At 36.3% G+C, this 21,615-nt stretch overlaps 1 protein-coding gene across 1 annotated transcript in view; it reads right to left on the reverse strand.

Annotated features, from left to right (window-relative positions):
* Positions 1-21,615, reverse strand: part of CSMD1 (CUB and Sushi multiple domains 1) — a gene marked incomplete at its 5' end in the record, with an annotated part of 1,150,904 nt that overhangs the window by 162,682 nt on the left and 966,607 nt on the right. The window contains 5 exons of the mRNA XM_081335496.1: positions 176-363; positions 4,341-4,479; positions 6,549-6,740; positions 9,725-9,927; positions 13,360-13,486. Coding sequence (XP_081191622.1) covers positions 176-363; positions 4,341-4,479; positions 6,549-6,740; positions 9,725-9,927; positions 13,360-13,486 — 849 coding nt within the window. The remainder of the gene's footprint in view (positions 1-175; positions 364-4,340; positions 4,480-6,548; positions 6,741-9,724; positions 9,928-13,359; positions 13,487-21,615) is intronic.

Here is a 21,615-nt window from a genome sequence, read left to right on the forward strand (position 1 = left end):
CTAGAAAGTGCCATTAATGATATTTGTCACTATGGGTGATTAGAAATCCAATCCCATATCATTATGGCTAATTTTGCTAGAAATCTACACAAACTTCATCTTCATTAAAACTGGATATAAAATAGATGAACTTCATATTGTATAATATGGTAAATATGCATTGTTTTAAATTTACCTTTATAGTCAATGGCAAATCCTGCCATGCCAACTGAAGCATCACTCCGAAATGCCAAGAACAGATTATTGCCATTGCTCTCTATTCTCTCTGGGGCCTGGGAACCTTGAAAACTGCCAATCAGAGGGCTGTTAGAATCTCCTCCTTCATAAATATGCAAAAAATCATAACTAGGTTCCATGTTGAAGCTGAAATAGAAAACCAAGAAAATAAAATGTCTCTGGATTTGGGGGGGAAAGAAAAAAGATATCACTGACAGAAATGTTCCCATTACTTTTCCTTTAGCATTTGTATTTATTTCTCACAAAAAGATTCCAAACAGCAATGTATGCGCGGTAATTTATACTCTATAATTCTGTAATTGATTTCTATGTCTTCTGTTCATTCCTTTTTCTTCTTTACTTCCATGAGCCAAATTTTGGCATAATTAGTAGTTCTGCTTCTAAGGCTTTCATCAATCTTTTCTAGTTTATAAAAGAAGAAATGGAAACTTGTATCACAGTGGCCTGCCCCTTCTAATACCAGTAGGAAGATATTGGGAGTTTGGGCACTAACACTAAATCTTATTTGCCCAACATTGGTCACAAATGTCATGTGAGAAAAGCGGAACCAGTAGACACTATTTTCTTTAAAATATGCACAAATATTTGAAATACATTTCACAGAAAGTAGTTGTAACTGTTTCCAGGGCATGGTCCCTCGTGGATGCAAACCTACTTAGACAGATTAATAGCTAAATCAGATAAAATTTATTTAAATCTAGATTAAAATAATATGAGGCTTTGATGTAGAAGGGCAGATAAATATTTTCCAGAATATTTCTTGTGCTTTAAACCTTTGATTTTATAGATAGTGACTTGGGAATACAACCATTTCAATTTTAAAAAAAAACAATACTTTGGGGTAGAAACATAGGGTTTATATAGTCAATACTGTATATAAAACACATGGATCCATTTATGTAAAAGGTAAAGGTAAAGGTTCCCCCGCACATGTGTGCTAGTCGTTTCCGACTCTAGGGGCCGGTGCTCATCTCCGTTTCATAGCCGAAGAGCCAGCGCTTGTCCGAGGACGTCTCCGTGGTCATGTGGCCAGCATGACTAGACGCCAAAGGCGCACGGAACGCTGTTACCTTCCCACCGTAGTGGTCCCTATTTTTCTACTTGCATTTTTACATGCTTTCGAACTGCTAGGTGGGCAGAAGCTGGGACGAGTAACAGGCGCTCACTCTGTTACGCGGCACTCGGGATTCGACCCGCCAAACTGCCGACCTTCTGATCGACAAGCTCAGCGTCCTAACCCACTGAGCCACCGCGTCCCTTCCATTTATGTATGATATCCTAATAAACATGGTAAGTAATGTTTTGGTTTTTGATTTTTTTTAATACTGCAACTGTTACCCATTAACTAGTTGATTTAATTGAGGAAGAAAGTAATCAATCACTGGGAATTGAGGAGAAAAAAAGTTGTTCCCCTTCAACTGGGAATATTTGAATGATTATTATGGATCTTCTGTTATCACTTTGCATATGATAAACAAAATAAAAATGCAAAAAAAAAAAAGTTGTGGTTGATATTTTTATCTTGTTTTTCCATTTTTGCACAGGTACTTCTCATTTAATGACCACAATTGGGACTGACAAATGGTTAGGTGAAGCAGTCACTAAATGAAACTGTGACACTGTTTTTGATCTTTGCTTTACAGACCTGAAAAGTCCTAAATGTGAAGATTGGTTATAAACTTACTTTTTCATTAACTTATAACTGTGAAGGAGGCAGTTGTTAAAGTACTGCTTGTAAACCAGAGGTCCCCAACCTTTTGGGCACCAGGGACCAGTTCCATGGAGAGAGGTCTTTCCGTGGACTGAAGGGTGCATGGTTTTATGTGCTGCCTGCATCCCATGGATGGGGATTTGCTTGTTTGTGTGGACTGGTTGCTTGCATGTTACGGACCGATACTGGTCCATGGACTGGGGGTTGGGGACCCCTGCTATAAACTCTGTAGTCTCATTTTGAATTGGGTTGCCATATATATTGAACAAATAAATAAATATAAACAATCAAATGTCCTTAAAAAAATCTCACTATGAAAGACACCTTGCTCTAAAAGCCTAATGAAATAGCAGTATTTTTGTTGCATTTATAAACTCTAAATACTTAGCACAAGGAGGATGAGATTGCTTAGCCCCTATGCCTCTAACATCTGAAGAAAAAGTGACTGTGCACCTCAATTCTCCAGCTGACCACAAATGAGTAGGCAGATTCTCCTTGGAGAAAAAAGTTCCCATTAGTAACAATCCAATGCTATAACTCAAAACCAGACTTTGAATTGTACTCAGAAACATACAGGTAACCAATGTAATGTTAGTCCTATACACAATATAGGACTAAGCTGTTAAAATGGCTTTTATTATTTATTTATTATTGGGACTTATATGCCGCCCTATCTCCCGAAGGACTCAGGGCGGCTAACAACAATAAAATACAATAATAGAGAAGTTAAAAGAAAAATAAATTAATGGCCCCTGTAGAATAAATTAAAATTAAAATTAAAATAAGTTAAAAATTAAAAATTAAAGGCATAATTAAAATCCCTGTAACATGTGGGCTACCATATTTCACTACAGCTGAAGATTTTGGATCAGGGGGTCAAACTGCCGGCCCGCGGGCCAGATGCGTCATCAGGAAACCACGCCCACCCCACTGCTGGCAATGGAGAAAAAGCTCTGATACGTTGTGCAACGTCACATGACATCGCCAGTTTGACATGTCTGTTCTGGATAATCTTCAAATGCAGTTCAAATTAAGCATATTGCAGTAATCCAGTTTTGGGGTAATGAGGGCATAAGGGATAAGAGTTGTCCCACATCAAAAAGAGCCACAGGTGGCACACTAGCTAAAGCTGGACAGAGTCTGCCCTTGGTGCAGCTTCTACTTGGTAATTAAGTCACATTGCACTTGTCAGAAGCACTGAGGCGCTTCCAGGTTAAAAAGATTAGCCAGTTACATCACTGTTGCCCAGGGGATGCTCATTTAGATGCTCCTTTCATTCCTCTGGCAGGAGCTGGAGGAATAACGAGAGCTCACCCCACCCCACACAGCACTCAGGACTCAAACACGGACGGGCTTGCTAACTTCCAAGCCAGCATCCTAACCACATGAGCCATCACGCTCCTTGATAATCAAGTAGAAGTTAAGAATTAAACTAAGTTTATATTGAACTTGTCTCCTGGTGATCACATCCATGCAGTTTTCTAGCTTGTGTTCTGATAGTGGTTTATTAGTGTAAGTTAGACTATTTATAAAATATTTCAATATACTGTTTTTCGCGCTACAAGTATATGGTAAGTTTTTTATTTTTATATGTTTTTTTTCCAATCTAGCTTCATGGAAACAACATAAAAAGAGGTTATTAATTTACTTAATTCAGCCGTATAATCATGTAAGAAAGGAAGAAATTCCACTACACAAAACCAGGCTTAGTTTAGAAACTTCAGTAAGTTTACATGAGGTTTCATTTTGGTCATGCAATTAATTGTTTATAGAACCTTATTAAAATATTAGTTTTTGCATCTGGGAATATGAAAGGAGTTAAGTGGAAAATTAAACTATTGAATCCAGCTATTGCATTAGCACTTTCAAATTGTGGCAGCTTTCTTCAACATATTTTTTTTTTCCTCTGACACTCTACGAGATAGGATATATCAGGCACTACTATAATGTGATCACAAGAAAAAAGTAGAGAAAGGCAGAAACCGTATGCCTTCTGATGAACATAGATGGATTGTTTAGTGACTCATATATTTTTCTCATTATTTGTTTTATGTGTCATGAAGCACTGATGTAGATGTAAGGCATAGATAGGCAGCAATTAGCTTCCAAGTTTCATTTTTTCAGCATGCACCTCCCCCGATTATTGTTGAACACTCTTAAGATAGTTTTTCACCATATTAAAATGGGCAAGCCTGAAAATTACAATATTTATGCTCTAAAGGTGGCATGCTATAAAAATAACAAAACACACCCCAAATACTTCTTAAAAATTCAGACCTCCATTATTCAGCCCTGCCTATGGCATAGCTTTAAAAAGAAATTAACTAAGCTCACTAATATATTGTGCAATTTTTGAATGTGATATTCTTAAAAAAAAAACAAAACATAATACCTTCTGAATATCAAAGCAATGACAAAATCAGGGTTTACTTTTATTCTCCAATCACATTCCTTCCCTGGAGGATATGGCTGTGGATAGTTTGGTGATAAAATAACACCTGCTGGACCTGTAAGATTTCCACCACATGCAGCTGTCACACAGGAGAAAATAAGAAAATAAAAATGATCACATGTCAAAACTGAGGACTGGAAACTGTCAAAATAATTTAGGTTCTTATACATTTCTTGCTGACACCTTATTTTCAAGTATTTATCACGACAATTGGAAGGACAATGAAAACCTCTTACATAAAGAAATGTGTAAGTACAGTATTTATACTCCAGTACGAAAGTTCTTCCCTTAGGCATGTGAAGTTCATTTAATAAAGCAGCCCAGTAATGAAGTTAGAGCCTCCAGACATTTCTCTGCTTGACTGAATAAAGATGGGGAGAGGAAAAGAGCAGAATGGAGAGATGTTTGCATCTACCTGCCCTTTTGTATACATCTGAAAAAAAAGTTTCTGTTCTATGTTCAAAAAGAGATGATGAATTTAGGCTAATTCTCAGCCTTGTCTAAATGTTTGCTGCATTGGACAGCATAGCGAAAAGCAAGAACAGAGGGTGGCCTTGGGATCCATTGAGTTCCAGTCTCTTTGTCAAAGGACCGAAATCCTGTTTATTCTCCTTCGCAGCTTTACAAAACTAGACTTCCACAAAGTTGGAAAGCACAAGCTATGTAGCCTTGAAGGTGAGAGGCACAGCACTGTGCAGAATTTCCCTATCCAAGACAAAATCTTTTCCTGATTTAGAAGGACACAAAGAAGAAGCCTGTGGTCCTTGGGATATTTCCCCAGCTGCCAAAGACCATGTCCTTTGGTTCATAGCCCTAAAAAGTTGGCTGGGTTTCTGCAAATGAAGTCAGAGACAATCTATTGTTTCTGCCTATTTCTGATTAGGTTTTGTAATAATTATCTACTGCATGGGTGTCAAACTCGATCGTGTCATGAGATGTATCATAACGTATTGTGTCATTTTTTGCCTTTGCAGAGCCAGGGTGGCCGTGGCCTGAATGTGATGCATCCAGCCCGTTGGCCGCTAGTTTGACACCCCTGATCTACTGTATCTATCAGCTTAGTCACTAGAACAGGCATGTCAAACTGCTGGCCTGCGGGCCGGATGCATCACGTTGAAACCGCGCCCTCCCCATTGCCGGCAATGGGAAAAAGTCGTGATATGTCATGCGACGTCACGTGACATCATGAGTTTGACATGCTTGCACTAGAATGTAGTACAATTGTTCAAGTTCTCCTTTTTGTCTGCTCTTCTCTGTCACTGCTTCCAGGATTCTCAGGCATGTCCCCTATTTATCTAAACAAAATATGAATATTTATTTGACCTGACAATTTCTATATTTTGAGAAAGTAATTTACAACAAATCTAAACAATACTTTAGTACCCTAACCAGTTTCCTATTGAGAAGTATTATGGGCATGTCTTAAAGCTGACGCCAACTGTACACTGTTAGTAAAACCATTCTGGATTAGGGTAAAAATAAATACTAACAAGGAACACAACTCAACCCTACCAAAATTGCACATTGCTGAAGTTTACATTAAAGGCTGCCGTGCAATAGGTGCAACCTTTATGCATTCAGTCATATAGCATTGTAAGTTAATATTTGAAGCTCTGGGATCTTCTGTTGATCAGATGGTGTATGTCCCAGATTTTGGTAGTGTATTGCTATTTGAGATAGGATGATAGATTGTCAGTTCTCAAGAGTTGCAGGAAAGAATTAGTATTAATTTTGGTGAACCAGTCATAAAAATTGACAAATCCAGGTTTCAGTAATGATGAAGATGTTATCAAGTTCAGTAATAAAACAATTGCAAGAAAACAACCAGAGAGCACTAAGAAGCCCTTAAATCCAGGTTTTACTGTCTTTGTAAGATAAATATATATTGTAATCAGATGCATTCTCCAGGAAACTCATATCCAGAGTACCCAATCAAAGGAAATTGAGATTTTAAGAACACAAATAACCTATCTATGAACAAGTTGCAGTTTATCAGTATTTAATAGAAGTTTATCGCTTCTCATAAATAAGTTGTGAAATTCATAGCTAATGCATGAAATGTAGTATCACCCTGAATGATCACTGAGAACGTCATGAGGGAGTATACTTGAGTTTAACTCAAAGGTGTCCAACATTTCATCTCAATACCTATACATGTTGGTGCATCAGGCTGCCAAAAGAATCGATTGTTCAGTTGCACACAAGTAATTTTATCCTCTCCTTGGAGTTGATACCCTGGGTCACACTGGAAGGTGATTGTATCTCCAGGCTCTCTGCTGTCTCCATATCTACTTCCATTCTGTGGGGTCCCAGGATCATTACAAGTAGATGCAACTGAAGCTGCAAAGAAATCATGAAATGAAATGTATCAGAGACATGTTTTGAATATTGAAAACTTTGTATTGCATCACACATTTTATAACAACAGCATTGTATACCATTATTTGTCTAAGTTTGGAAGGAAAGTTATTAGGTAGGATTGCTTTTCTAGGAAACTGCCTGCTCTAATACATCATATTAGACTTGATTTTCTTCCAATTATCTCTGTAAGGAAAAGAGATGGAGAGATTGCATGCTGGAAAATAATCTCAGCGTGTTTGAAATAAATACTGAGCAGGCATAAGATGTATGGACTGCATGCTTCCATTCCACAAATAACCAAAACGATAAAGAAAAATCATGGTGTGGAAAGCAAGGCTGACTGGACATAGCCTTTCTTTGATTTGGTAAGTGCCAATAAACTTACAACAATTTAACGATAGGAGCTTGAATATTTTAAGACCAGAAATCTTCTGTGGCTAATGGAAATTTAATACCTACCTACACCTAGCTAGCACGCACCTTTACCTTTACCTTTTACACCTAGCAACATTTCCATGCTTTGATATTTAGCCAGTGCCTCAGGTTCAAAGCCAGAGCATAGAGGATAAAGTGAAGAGGCAAAACTATTCTCATAACTTTATAAACCATGGTTTACAAAGATAGGAATGTTACATCTAAAATTGGACTGGACTTTATTTTATGCCATAAACTATAATAGTAAAAAAAATATTTTTTTAAAAAATCATATTTTCCAAAGTAATCCCTACAATTCACTGACACTGAAGAAAACAAGAATGATGCCATGTACATAGTGACTTCATCATATACTGTATATGCTAGCATTAAGTACTTGCCTCTCTGCCCTCGTGGTCTGTTGGCCGCTTAGTGTGCTGATGATTTAAATATTATTTGGCTAGACATTTTATGGCTATTTCATATTCTGATTCATTGTTCAAGGTATCACAGTATTAATTCTATTTTTGTATCTACCAATCTCACCTGCAAAACTATAGTTTTAGAGTGTTGAGACCTATTCTGTGCATTTCATGGTCTGGGTTTATTAATGCCTGCTAGATGGGAGACAAATGACAATTTTGTAATAAAAGTCATTCAATACCTACTTTAAAAAGGTAGAACATCATGCAGAGCATGGCTTCTAGAACTCTTTCCAACATCTTTCCTGGCAATAGCAACAGGAATATATTTTAAATGATGACTTGACTGCTTTTTGGAGTGCTTGGTTCACTGGTTGCAACATCTGCCAACCATTTGAGAGAATGGCTTTGCACTTGCAACCATGTGATTTGCTTAACAACTTTCATAAAAAGGTTAGGATATTGGGTCTAGTTATGTGGGTGCCTCAATGTATGACCATCACAACCTATGTTGAAATTGCAGTCCCAATTGCAGTCGTAAGCCATGGATCTCTTAGTTCAGAAAGTGGTGGTGGGAGGAGAGAATGGAATGTGCAAATCAGCAAAATAAAAGTCTGTCAATAAACTTGTAACAAATTAATGATAGGAGCTTGAATATTTTAAGAGCAGAAATCTTCTGTGGCTAATGGAAATTTAATACCTACCTATACCTAGCAACATTTCCATGCTTTGATAGGTGATATTTAGCCAGTACCTCAGTTTCTAATAAAATTTCTAATAACTAGCTTAAATACATTTAACCCTGCAGAGTAAAGGTCAGGGATGCATGCTGAACTCCATTTTATATCCTTTTAGACATGATTAAATGGTAATTAAGTTTTAATGAAAAGTGTTAGGCTGATAACAATTAACATAATCACACCAGTCAGTTCATGTCCTCATAGTGTTTTACATGCTGTGCTGCGCAGACAAGACAATGGCTCTTTGATGGGGTCTAAACATTTTGTGATTAGAAGACATTTGCCTTTCTCTAGTAAATCTTCTGTTTGTGTATTTAATGGCAGACAACAAAGCATAGCAAAACAACTTGTGTATATGCAAATAGATAACATAAAAATGTCATCATAGAAGACATCAATCTCAGTATGTATGTGTGTGAGTGTGTGTGTCTGTGAGTATAATCTAGTTTGTAGACCTCCTCCCTCCATCAGAAAACAGAACGTGGAACATGTATGTAGTCCAACAGATTAATTTTAAATGTTTTATTTACTTTTTATTTATTTGTATCCCACCCTTATTATTTTTTAAAAATAATTTAAGGGGGTGACCATATCCAACACACCTTGGGCTGAGAGAGAAAGGCTGGCCCAAGGTTACCCAATCAGCTTTCATGGCTAAGGGAGGACTAGAACTCATGGTATCCTAGTTTCTAGGCTAGCAACTTAAGTACTAAATTGGCTCTCAATTCCTTATGAAAATTCCTTATAAAGATTTTTTTTAAAAAAAAAAATATTCCCAAACAAAAACAGCAGTAGCTTATTTTCAAGGAAGATAGGTGGGCTGATACACAGCTGTGAGACCATAATTATTTTTCAGCCTTGAGCCATGTGCTTAATAATTGCTGCTTTGCCCTAACATTCCACCTTCCTCATTAACCCATCCAAATTTACATAGGCCCCTGCTAAGAAATCTACAGCAAAACAAAGTAGGAAATCCAATCAGAAGACTAATGGCAGCATCCCAGAAGTCTGAAATCAATACCGCCTACATTCTGTTTATAATAATTAATTAAACAATGCCTTGTTGCTAAATATTAAAGACAGGGTTTGGGTTACTGAATTCAATAATAATGACAAGAAAAAGAACAACAAATCATCTCATATTTGCATGGTGATCTTGCTTTATTCTCTACATAACAACAAGCTGTGAGATAGAGGTTGGGCTGAGAGAGAATTGCTGGACCAAAGTCATCTAGTGGGTTTTTGTGGATAAAAAACTCAGGCCATCTGTTAAACACTACATGGCACCAACTTTGCCCATGAAGAGACTCCGAAACATTATCACTACAAAATCTATTTTCACAAAAAGAAACCAAGAAGTATGTAAGGATAATACAAGTTCACCTACTTGAAAACTGGATAGAAAAGCCAGATTTGCTGATAAAGAAGTCACTGTCAAATTGTAAGGTCAGCGAATTGAAAGTGCTGTAAATGTCCTCAGGAAGAGCTGAACCACTCCACTCTTTCAGCAAAATGCTGCTTTCAATGGGACCATCCCAGACTTTGAGGATGTCATGACCCACCTCAGTATCAAAAACAATAAAATGCAGACTGGAAATGAAAAAGGAACATGCAATATAAGTTAGCCTAATAATCACAGATTGGGTTATTTGCTAAAATTGAATCTGGCGGTCTTAGAATTGCTTCTTTTAGGCATCATATAATACTACGGTTAAATATGTAGTCTGTTATATGTCAGAATGTGGACATTGGAACATGATGCTGATATCCATAAACCTGCAACAAATCAGGACACAGACTACCTTAATAAAAAAAGTCCACCAGATCCATACTGCATAATTCACTGTTAAAAAGTGATTATAGGTTGTTGGGGTTTTTTTAAGACATCTGCTGTAAAATTTCCAGGGGGTTATGCTTTTATTGAAATAGTCACAGTTGCTGGCTGTAAAGTAGTAACATTTTAGAATTAAAGATACAAATTAAACATAATATAATTAAATAATTGAATTAACTAAATAAATATTTCACATCATACTAGCTAAACTTTAACAACATTAACTTTCTAGTAATTTCCAATAGGTACCTTTTATGTTTATTTCTCAGAAATTACATCCAAAATGCTTTCTGTGCTTTTCTGTCTCTCCTTCAGCTGAAATATGCACACTTTCCTTGCTGTGGAAATGTACTTTCTAATGATTGTAATGTATTGCATAAGTAACCATAACAAGATTATTATGTTAGTCAGCTCTGATACTGCTTTTGACTTCTAGTGATGCCATTAAAATTAGATTCAGTATTCATGTATCCCCTCCTCTCTTTTCTTCCTTTGCAGTTTAAAATCAAAACAAAAAGAAAGGTCAGACTCTGGAAGAATATAGTTGCTTAACTATATAGCTTAATCTTATGAATTTCTCTGTTGATACAATGATTTGAAGCACAATCCTAAATTAATTTACTGAATCTGAATTCTATAACTTATTATTTATATTTTATATTATCTTTTGTATAGGACCTCAAGGTGCCTCTGTCTTGCTCCCTCATCCTGTTTCTCCCAAAAAACAATAATCCTATAAGATGGCAATATTGGAATTCAACATTATGGAAGCACAAGCAATAGAATACAGTCAAACTAGAGTATTGGACTTTAAGAGAGCTAATTTCAATAAACTTAGAAAGAGCTTGGGAAGGATTCTATGGATGAGAATCTTCAAGGGGAAAACAACTCAAGAAGCTTGGGAAATTTTGAAAAGTGAGATAATAAAAGCCCAGTCTAGCACAATACCAACAAAGACGAAAAATAACAGCTCTCAAAGGAAACCAGCATGGCTGCATAAAGAACACTCTGATAAATTGAAAGATAAAAAGGACAAGTATAGAAAGTGGAAAGAGGGGCACATAACTAAATCAGAATATCAGCAAATAGCCTGACCCTGCAAAGATGAAGTGAGGAAAGCTAAGGCTCAAAATGAACTAAGGCTTGCGACCAAAGTCAAAAATAACAAAAAAGCTTCTTTCAACATGTAAAAAACAACAAACAAGTGAAGGAAATGATTGGTCCATTAGTGGGTGAAAGTGGCAAGAAGGTGACAAACAACAGGGAGAAAGCAGAACTATTTAACTATTTAACTTGCAGCTATCTTTAGACAAAGGGGAAAAAACAGACCAACCTATCAAAAATAGTGCCATAAAAAACAGAATAGAAACACATTAAGATAGGCAAGAAAATGGTAAGTGAGCACCTGTCCAGCCTAGACAAGTTCAAATCACCAGGACCAGATGGATTACACCCCAAGGTTCTCAAGGAACTGGCAGATGTGATCTCAGAACCACTGAACTATATTTTTCAAAAATCCTGGAGCACTGGGAAACTACCAGAGGACTGGAAAAGAGCTGGTGTAGTTCCCATCTTCAAAAAAGGGGAAAAAATGGATCCAGGAAATTACAGACCTATCAGCCTGACCTCAATACCTGGGAAGATTGTGGAAAAGATAATCAAACAATGAATCAGCAAGCACCTAGACACAAACAAAATCATTACTAAAAGCCAACATGGGTTTGCCAAAAACAGATCATGCCAGACAAATCTTATTGCATTCTTTGACCAAGTGACAAAATTAGTGGATCAGAGGAATGCTGTGGATGTAATTTACTTGGACTTCAGTAAGGCATTTGATAAAGTAGATCACAAACTACTACTTGATAAGATAGAAAAATGTGGGTTAGATAGCATCACCACCAGATGGATTCGTAGCTGGCTGACCGGCCGTACTCAGCATGTGGTCCTCAATGGAACTGCATCTACATGGAGGGAAGTGTGTAGTGGGGTGCCCCAGAGCTCTGTTCTGGGCCCAGTGCTCTTCAACATCTTCATCAACGATTTGGATGAAGGGATAGATGGGGAACTCATCAAATATGCTGATGACACAAAGCTGGCAGGAATAGCCAACACTCCAGAAGACAGGCTTAAGATACAGGAGGATCTGGACAGACTTGAACACTGGGCGCTATCTAACAAAATGAAATTCAATGGTGAAAAAAGTAAGATTCTACATTTAGGCAGGAAAAACCAAATGTACAGATATAGTATAGGGGGTACCTTGCTCAATAGTAGTAACTATGAGAGGGATCCTAGTGGACAATCAGTTAAATATGAGCCAGCAATGTGCTGCAGCTGCCAAAACAGCCAACACAGTGCTAGGCTGCATTAACAGAGGGATAGAATCAAGATCACGTGAAGTATTAATACCAATTTACAATGCCTTGGTAAGGCCACACCTGAAATACTGCATCCAGTTTTTGTCACCACAATGTAAAAAAAGATGTTGAGACTCTGGAAAGAGTACAGAGAAGAGCAACAAAGATGATTAGAGGTCTGGAGGCTAAAACATATAAGGAACAGCTGCTGGAATTGGGTATGTCTAGTTTAATGAAGAGAAGGACAAGGGGTGACATGATAGCAGTGTTCCAATATCTCAGGGGCTGCCACAAAGAAGAGCTATTCTCCAAAGCGCACAAAGGCAGGACAAGAAGCAACGGATGGAAACTAATCAAGGAGAGAAGCAACCTAGAACGAAGGAGAAACTTCCTGACAATTAGAACAATTAACCAGTGGAACAACCTGCCTCCAGAGGCTGTGAATGCTCCAATACTGGAAGTTTTTAAGAAGAGACTGGACAGCCATTTGTCTGAAATGGTATAGGGTTTCCTGCCTGAGCAGGGGGTTGGACTAGATGACCTCCAAGATCCCTTCCAATTTTACTATTATGATCATGATTATGATTATGGGTTTGTCTAAGGAGAAAAAGATTGTTCCACATGTCAGCTCATCTCATTCAGCTCCATAACCAGGATACCACATTGGTTCTATCTAGAACTGTTTACATCAATTATCTTCCCTTAGTTTCATTAAGATTTACCAGTATCAATCCATGATTTAGGAAATGTACACCACTTATTTTGCTCTATGCATAAAACTACATAATAATTGTTAATATGTTTTAATTTGTTGAAAAAAATGCATACCTAATTGTTCTCCCAGGGTCTGCTTCTATAATCCAAGTGCAGTGCAGATTGTTGTCATATGGAGCTGGATAACCTGGAGAAAGGATACGACCAGACGTAGCAGCATGAATTCGTCCACCACATTCGGCTGAAAATAAAGGAAATAATACTTTTTTTTTAAGGGAACAGATTCAGATTTTATCTTGTAAAGTATTTGATATTGCAATTATGTATCATAATTGATTTAACAGTCTCCATATCTTCTCCCATAATCCTGTGACTATGAAACGAGAATATGTGTAAAACATAAAAGTCTGTCTCAGTGTGAACTTGATTCTTGTTTGTTCTGAAAAGTGTTCTGTCCTCATCTTCTTTAAGGATGTTTTGTGAACTTCACAGCCTAGCTAATAGTCCTGGAATTATCCTGTGGTTCCTTCCTCCAAGTATTAGACAAGTCTTATCTGGCTTAGCTTCCAAGTTCTGGCAAGTTCTTCTAGATGCTGAATTCACTGCAAAATTCAACCTATTACAAAATTACATGACAAGATTTTCATAGAAGGAAGGAATTTGCCACTTTCTGCTAGGCTAATAATACGAGCTCTTCCTGTAAGAAAGCAATAATACAAGAACTTGCTGTATAAAATAATTATATAATATTTTGTGTTGCTTTAGTTTTAAGATGATTATGAAAATTTAATTGGGAAGATTTGTAGTAGTGTTTATTGATATCCTGTAGGTTATGCTTTGTTATTTGGATGGAAAGTTTTAAGCCTGGAAGGTAGTGTATGGTATTTTAAGTTGTATAATACATTAGGAGAAGGAAAGGTTGTATAAATTTGGTTTTAGTATGTTAAAGTTTAGTTGGATAGAAGAATAGTTTTATAAAACTGATATAAATTGTTTTATGTGTGATTGAAATTAATTTGTAATACTTTTATGGGCAATATTGGAGTAGGTAATAGAATATAAGAATATAAGAATGATGTGATTATATAAAAAAAATTTAAGTTTGGAAGTAATCTATGGTATTTTAATTTGTATAATATATCAGGATAATATGAATTTAAACCTTAGTTGGGAAGAAGAACAGCGTTAGACAATTGATATAAATTGTTTTATTTGTGATTGTTTTTATTGGGTAGATTGAAAAGTATTATATTGTTTTTGATAATTATTGATATGATATATATATATATATATATATGTTTGGAGTATATCTATATGAGTTAAAGTTCGATAGTCTATATAGTTCAGGATTGTTTGCGTAAGCTAGATTATGATTGTTAGTATTTTTATACCCTGTATTCTGCTCTGGGAAGTGGGGGGGAGGGGAAAGGGAGGGTGGGGTTGGGGAGGGTTGGGGAGGGTTGGGGAGGGTGGGAGGGAAGGGGGTTGGGGGGTTTCTTTTTCTTTTTTTTTCTTTTTTTGTTTTGTTTTTGTTGTTTGTTGAAGATAAAATGTATTCTAAAACTTTTTAATAAAAAAAAAGAACCTGCTGTAAGGAAGAATTTTTTTTAATCATAAAAGGTGCCACAAGAATGTTTGCAAAGTTCTATCTACTTGCCACTTTTGATTCTTACAGCAATACCAGTAATTTCTGATTTCTTCTCGTTACACTCTAAACTCTCAAGCTTGTCAAATCACCAACTTAGAAAGAAAATTTGTTGTGGTTTTCTGGGACTTTTGGAATAGAACAGATTAATATTTGGATGGAAGACCTGGAAGAAATATCAGAACTATAGCCTAGATGAGAAATTCAACAATAACAACAACTAATCAAAACTTCTCAGAAAAAGGCAATAGCAAAAGAATTCCATATTGTTGCCAATAAAACTAGCACATTCAGCATATTACCCTAAGAAAAGATCTTGAGGAAGGACACTATTTTTTTTCCTCTCAAAGGATAATTACTTGACATTATGTGGGTTTGGTAACTGAAGTCATTCTGACACTGTTGCTCATTGTGGGACTGGAAGCTCTGGAGTGCGAGTGGGAGCTCCTGGAATTTCTTGATATGATAAAAATAGAAAATATGGACTAAGGGTAATCCATAACATCCAAGTTAAGTACAGGTGGTACTCTGCAGACATGAAGAAACTAACTCATACAGGAGAACAAACTTCTAAATCAAACACAATAGATGACAAATGAAAATTCAATTTCGTATTGTTACTAAATAAGTTGTAAAAACATGGTTCAAACCTATGAAAGCCAGATACAGGTAGCCCTCAGTTAACAATGTTAATTAGGACCACTAAGCAAAGAAGTTGTAAAACACATCATGTGACTGCATTGCTTAGTTGTGGCAATCCCAGCAGTTCCCATTGCCATCATTAAGCAAGTTTATTGGCCAATTAAGTGAGGATCGCCTCACAACATTTTGCTGGCTTCCATTCAGTGGGGAAATCAGAAGTAAGTTGCACCTGTCAAACAACTTGTGAGCAGGCTGGCAGGCAGGCAGGCACATAGCTGTTACTGGATGATAGAGGATGAGCAAAAGCATGTGAGTGTTTAGCATAGTGCAAGCAAAGGGAGACTTGGTGTGGTATTTGTAGAGCAGGGGAAGGCATACAAGAGTGTGTGATGGCCTGGTATGGTGTGGCATGAGTGAGGCAAGTTGGGTGGCTACTGTGGGGCAAGGGAGGGAGCACGAAGGTATGTAATGAGCTGGTATGGCATGGCAAAAGTAGAACTAGGCTTGAGGTAGCTGCTACTAGGTGTAGGAGACTGAGCTATTTGTGACTTTTCTTGCTGGCTTGCCCTTTAACTCAACTCAAATACTATGAGTTGGGGGGGCACGAAGGGAGGCTCAGCCGATTTCATTGTATACATGTACTTTGATAATAAAGGTTCATTCATAGGAAAATAATAAGAAAAAAAGGTAAGAATTGTTTTAAAGATAAAGAATTGTGATATTTAACATAACCACAGAAAAAATAACACAAAGATAAGTTAGAGGAAGACAGATAGACTACAGTGAAAACTTTTACAAAAAATATCATAAAATGGATGTCCTGGAGAAAAGATGTTGAGATTCTAGAAAGAATACAGAGAAGAGCAACAAAGATGATCAGGGGACCAGAGGCTAAAACATATAACAGATGGTTGCTAGAATTGGGTATGTCTAGTCAGGGGTTGCCACAAAGAAGAGGGAGTCAACTTATTCTCCAAACCACCTGAAGGCAGGACAAGAAGCAACGGATGGAAACTAATCAAAGAGTGAAGCAACCTAGAACTAAAGAAAAAATTTCTGACAGTTAGAACAATTAATGAGTGGGACAAGTTGCCTCCAGAAGCTGTGAATGCTCCAACACTGGAAGTTTTTAAGAAGAGACTGGACAGCCATTTGTCTGAAATGGGGTTTCCTGCCTGAGCAGAGGGTTGGACTAGATGACCATCAAGGTCCCTTCCAACATCATCATCATCATCATCATCATCATCATCATCATCATTATTATTATTATTATTATTATTATTATTATTATTATTATTATTATTACAATTCTGTGGTCATTAAGAATTGACACCATCTTAATGGCACATAATTAATCAATTGATTATAAAATAAAAGATACATTTGTGGAAAGAAAATATTTTGAGGAACTCATTCCACTAGGGAGTGAGATACAAAGGTACAACAACTAATATGTTAGAAAGAACTTGCTACAGATGAAATACCCATGAAACTATTTAAAACTATATAAGAGATGGCAAAATGCTAACAACTCTATGTCAAGAAATATGCCTAAAGTATGTGAATATTAGAAAGGACTGGTATGTCTATGGAGATTCTCAGTCATCCAGGTCACGGTTGTCCCAATGGTGGTTTTTCAAGAAGCAACTGGACTTTCTTGTTTTTCTTTAAAGATGTTTCACTTCTCATCCAAGAAGCTTCTTCAGTTCTTCTTCTGAATTTTGCTTAAGCTCGTACAAAGAAGAATAGAGCCATACATAAACAGGCAGGTTCAGAAAAGGAAGGATATCATAAAACCAAATAATACATTTTGATAAAGCAAGATAAGAATAATAGCATAGCAAAGCATGCTTTTTTCCCTTCCATTTAATCATTTCCATTTCTTTAAGACTGCCTGGACAAATCTCTGCAGTTTTCTTCACAAGATTTTTCAGAAGTGGTTTGCCATTGTTTCCTTCCTAAGGCTGAGAGAAAGCTACTGGCCCAAGGTCATCCAGCTGGCTTCCTGCCTAAGGCATGACTAAAATTCATAATTTCTCAGTTTTTAATCTGAGGCCTTGATCACTATGCCAAACTGGCTTTCAACATGAGGTTTACCTTCATTTAATTTACGAGAGCAGGCCATTCTATTCTGCAGATTATCCCAGAATATGGAATATATTAATAGTCATGCCTATATATTTCATAATTCTTCTGAAGAATGTTTACAATGAACAATTTGGAATAGTGTTTCCCAGCAGGAAAAGGATAAGTATTTGTATTTTGTCTAAATCTGTTTCAATTATATAACAATTATATGAAAACAAATGTAAGATTCAAGTGATAATAGCTGAAATTAAAATAGAAGGCTAAACCACAACAACTTTAGATTCAGTCAGCACCACTTTGTAGGACAAAAATAAGAATCATTCATTATTAAAGTAAAATTAATTATTAAAAAAATCTGGCTAGTAAAAACCAACAAGGTAAAAGTATTAATAGACATAAACTATAGCTCTTGGCAAGAAATGAGGATCCTATTATTTTGAATTGAATACTAAAGTTGGACAGATTAATCCTAAAGAAGAAAATAATAATGATCTTCAACAGCCTCATGAATGGTAAGATTATTTCCATGACAATAAAGATCAGAATAGTTTAAGACAATGGATATTTTTCATGATAATATATGGGTGGGAAGGGCTGATACTGAAAAAGATCGAAAAAAGATAAATGCCTTCAAATATGGATTTGGAGTTAAGTTATTAAGAGTACCATAGACTGGAAGAAGCACTGGTAATTCATCCTGGATCGAATAAAGATTCACTGCTCCCTTGAGGTGATAATCAGACAGCAGAAACTCACACACTTAGATCTGTGATGAGAATAAATAATGAACTAGAAAAAAATGACTATGCTTGGCAAGATTGAGGAAAGAAGAAGTAAGGGAAGGCAATTGATAAATGAGATGGATGGGATCAAACAAATTACAGGACTGTCCTTGGAAGAGCTACAAGTTGTTAAAGGAGACAAGACAAAATGGTGAGAAATTGTCCATGTAGTTACCAGGATGATTCTGACTTGACAGCACCTAATCAACTTAAACTTTCTCACTAAGCTTCACTTGCAGACCCCTCTTTACTCTCCCTATTTGCTAGTCATGTTTATTTATTATACTTTAGGAGCATGTGTATGAAAATACTGCTTTAAAAATGTAGTTATAGATTTCAGTCAAATTAATGCCTTTAAAAACAATTAACAATGACTACAAAATAAAGCCTGGGGTCTTCCTTAATCCAGAGCTGATATTGAATAGCCACATAATAACAGTGGCAAGGAAAGCTTTTAATCAGATTTGGCTAATTAGTTAATTACATTCCTATCTGGAAGAAAGGAACCTGGATTTGTTGAAATATACCTTGGCAACCACATTCTAAAAAAAATGTAATTGGTCCAAAATGCTGCAGCATGATTGGCAAGTTGCACCTTATAATCGTTATGTTGTGATATCCACCATGGTAGCCAATTGTTTTCCAAGCCCAATTCAAGGTACTCCAGGTACTCAATTTGATATATACAGTCTACATCAATTTGATATATACAGTCTACATCTTTTGTAGATCCTGCCATGAATCTATCAAACATGAAATTGATTCTGGATAATGTCCTTATTGTAAAATAAATTGCTATTAGAGCTGATACTGGCCCTCTCCTTATTAGTTTAAGAGACGGTTTAAAATTTACATTTCTAATGTAATCTGACTACAGACTCTGACTACACATGTATTTTTCTTCTCCAGTTCCCTACCTCATCTCCTCTCAACTCCAGGCCAGCTGCTTCTATGTACAAGAATGAATGGAGGGAGAGAGAGAGACAGAGACAGAGAGACAGAGAAAAGAGAGACAGAGAGAACATATCTCCTGTACCATTGGACCTTGGTTTTCTTGCAGTTATTTTATTACCCAACTAGGTAACATCTTCAATGCTAGAAAGGAATGGATTTGGCCCTCTAGCAATGAAGAAGTTATTTAGTCAGGTAATGAAACATCTGCAAGCAAAGAACCAAAGTCAGAGAGCACCAAGGACTTCATTGTTCAACCCTGAGCTACATACCTCTATGTGTGGGTTTGTGTGGGTATGTGTGCGAGAGAAAACGAAAGAGAAAGAGAGAAAGAGAGAAAATTAGTGACGTTCCCACTGTAACAGCTCAGCTTGTTTTTGTCTTTTTTTTTTTATGGAGAAGTATGCACATTTTCAAGCAGCATTATTTTGCAGCCACTATCATTTTCATTTTTTTGAGAATGCATATGAATCAAAGCCATATTTTAAATAAAAAGAAGTCCGAATTTTACATTTTGCTTCTACACCAGCTTTTCATTTTTTTTCAGTTTTTCAATTATAAGAATTAACTTAAAAAGAAGTGAAGTCCAATGGAGCAGAAGACTTGGAAAGCACCAAGGGAACTAATTGCAGGCAGACTGGTGAACCACAGGCATTAAAGTTATAAATTCCTGCAATAAAGCAGCAAATGTGAAAACTCCATTTGTATTCCCACAAAAGGTAACCTGATTTATTTCTGAAAAATATGATGGACTTCAAAAATAATAGTTTCTTAATAGATCTGGAATCTTATAGGAATAGGAAACAGTATTTTTTTGTTTTTGCTTTTTTAAATGGTCTTCTATATTCAGCTATATACTCAGTCTACAAACAATGGTAAAAAACAGTTTTGATCTTGTATATATCAAAACTATATATGAGATTCTACTCCCACAATCCTTGTGAAAGTATTTTCATCAAGTTTATGTCTCAAATCCAGAATGTGAGTAATTTGCACAAACAAGTTTATGACTTTTATAACTTTTTTTCTTGCACTACTTGTTCTTACTGTAATGAGAATCTGACTGTTTTTCTGCTAATATGCAAACAATATTCATATAAATAAAATGGCATCGTTAAAGAATAAATTTATGATTCTTTGCAAAAAAAAAATCCTTCATATGACTAAAGGGAATCTGACAATCCAGAAGAACCCTGTTAGTTCTGAAGAACACTACTTTCATGCTGTGCTAACAAGTAACATAAAACAAAAATACTATACATTAGAATTAAACCTAATAAGTAATCAGACCGTCTTCTCCATGACATAATATTTACACTTATGAGAAAATGTCAGATCCAACATAAGCTGCACCACTTGCAGAACCATATAATAGATAGGTTGGAAGGGAAGTTACAAATCATCAAATCTAACTTCCTATTCTACTGGTGGCAAACCTAAGGCACGCATGCCAGAGGGGGCACTCAGAGCCCTCTCTGTGGGCATGTGCACCTCACACTTTGGCTAAATTTTCACAGGAAAAAGCCATTTCGCAATCCCCTTCCTAGCTAAACCAAGCCTCTGGAGCAAGCATGCTGTTTTCAGCTTTCAATTATATCAAATCTGACACCAGAAACAGACTAACAGATAACCCAAGTGCTGCATATGTTGCTCTCAAACTTACGAAGTATGAGCCAAGGTTAGACAAATTATCAGCATGCATGTAACAGCAAAAATCACATTAATTGTTCAAAATGAATGGTTGCTGGAATTGGGTATGAACAGAAGGACAAGGGGTGACAAGATAGCAGTGTTCCAATATCTCAGGGGCTGCCACAAAGAAAAGAGAATCAACCTATTCTCCTGAAGGCAGGACAAGAATGGAAACTAAGCAAGGAGAGAAGCAACCTAGAATTAAGGAGAAACTTCCTGACAGTTAGAACAATTAGCCAGTGGAACAACCTGCCTCCAGAAGCGGTGAATGCTCCAACACTGGAAGTTTTTAAGAAGAGACTGGACAGTCATTTGTCTGAAATGGTATAGAGTTTCCTGCTTGAGCAGGGGGTTGGACTAGATGACCTCCAAGGTACCTTCCAACTTAATTATTATTATTATTATTATTATTATTATTATTATTATTATTATTATTATTATTATTATTATTATTATTATTATTATTATTATTATTATTATTATTATTATTATGCCAGATGCAAACTTTTACCTTTCAATAAAAAGTTCTTTATATCATTGAAAGCTTTGTTATTGTGTTTTTCTTTTAAG

Source organism: Vipera berus (genome assembly GCF_964194415.1).
Source record: "Vipera berus genome assembly, chromosome: 1".
NCBI classification, from domain to species: domain Eukaryota; kingdom Metazoa; phylum Chordata; class Lepidosauria; order Squamata; family Viperidae; genus Vipera; species Vipera berus.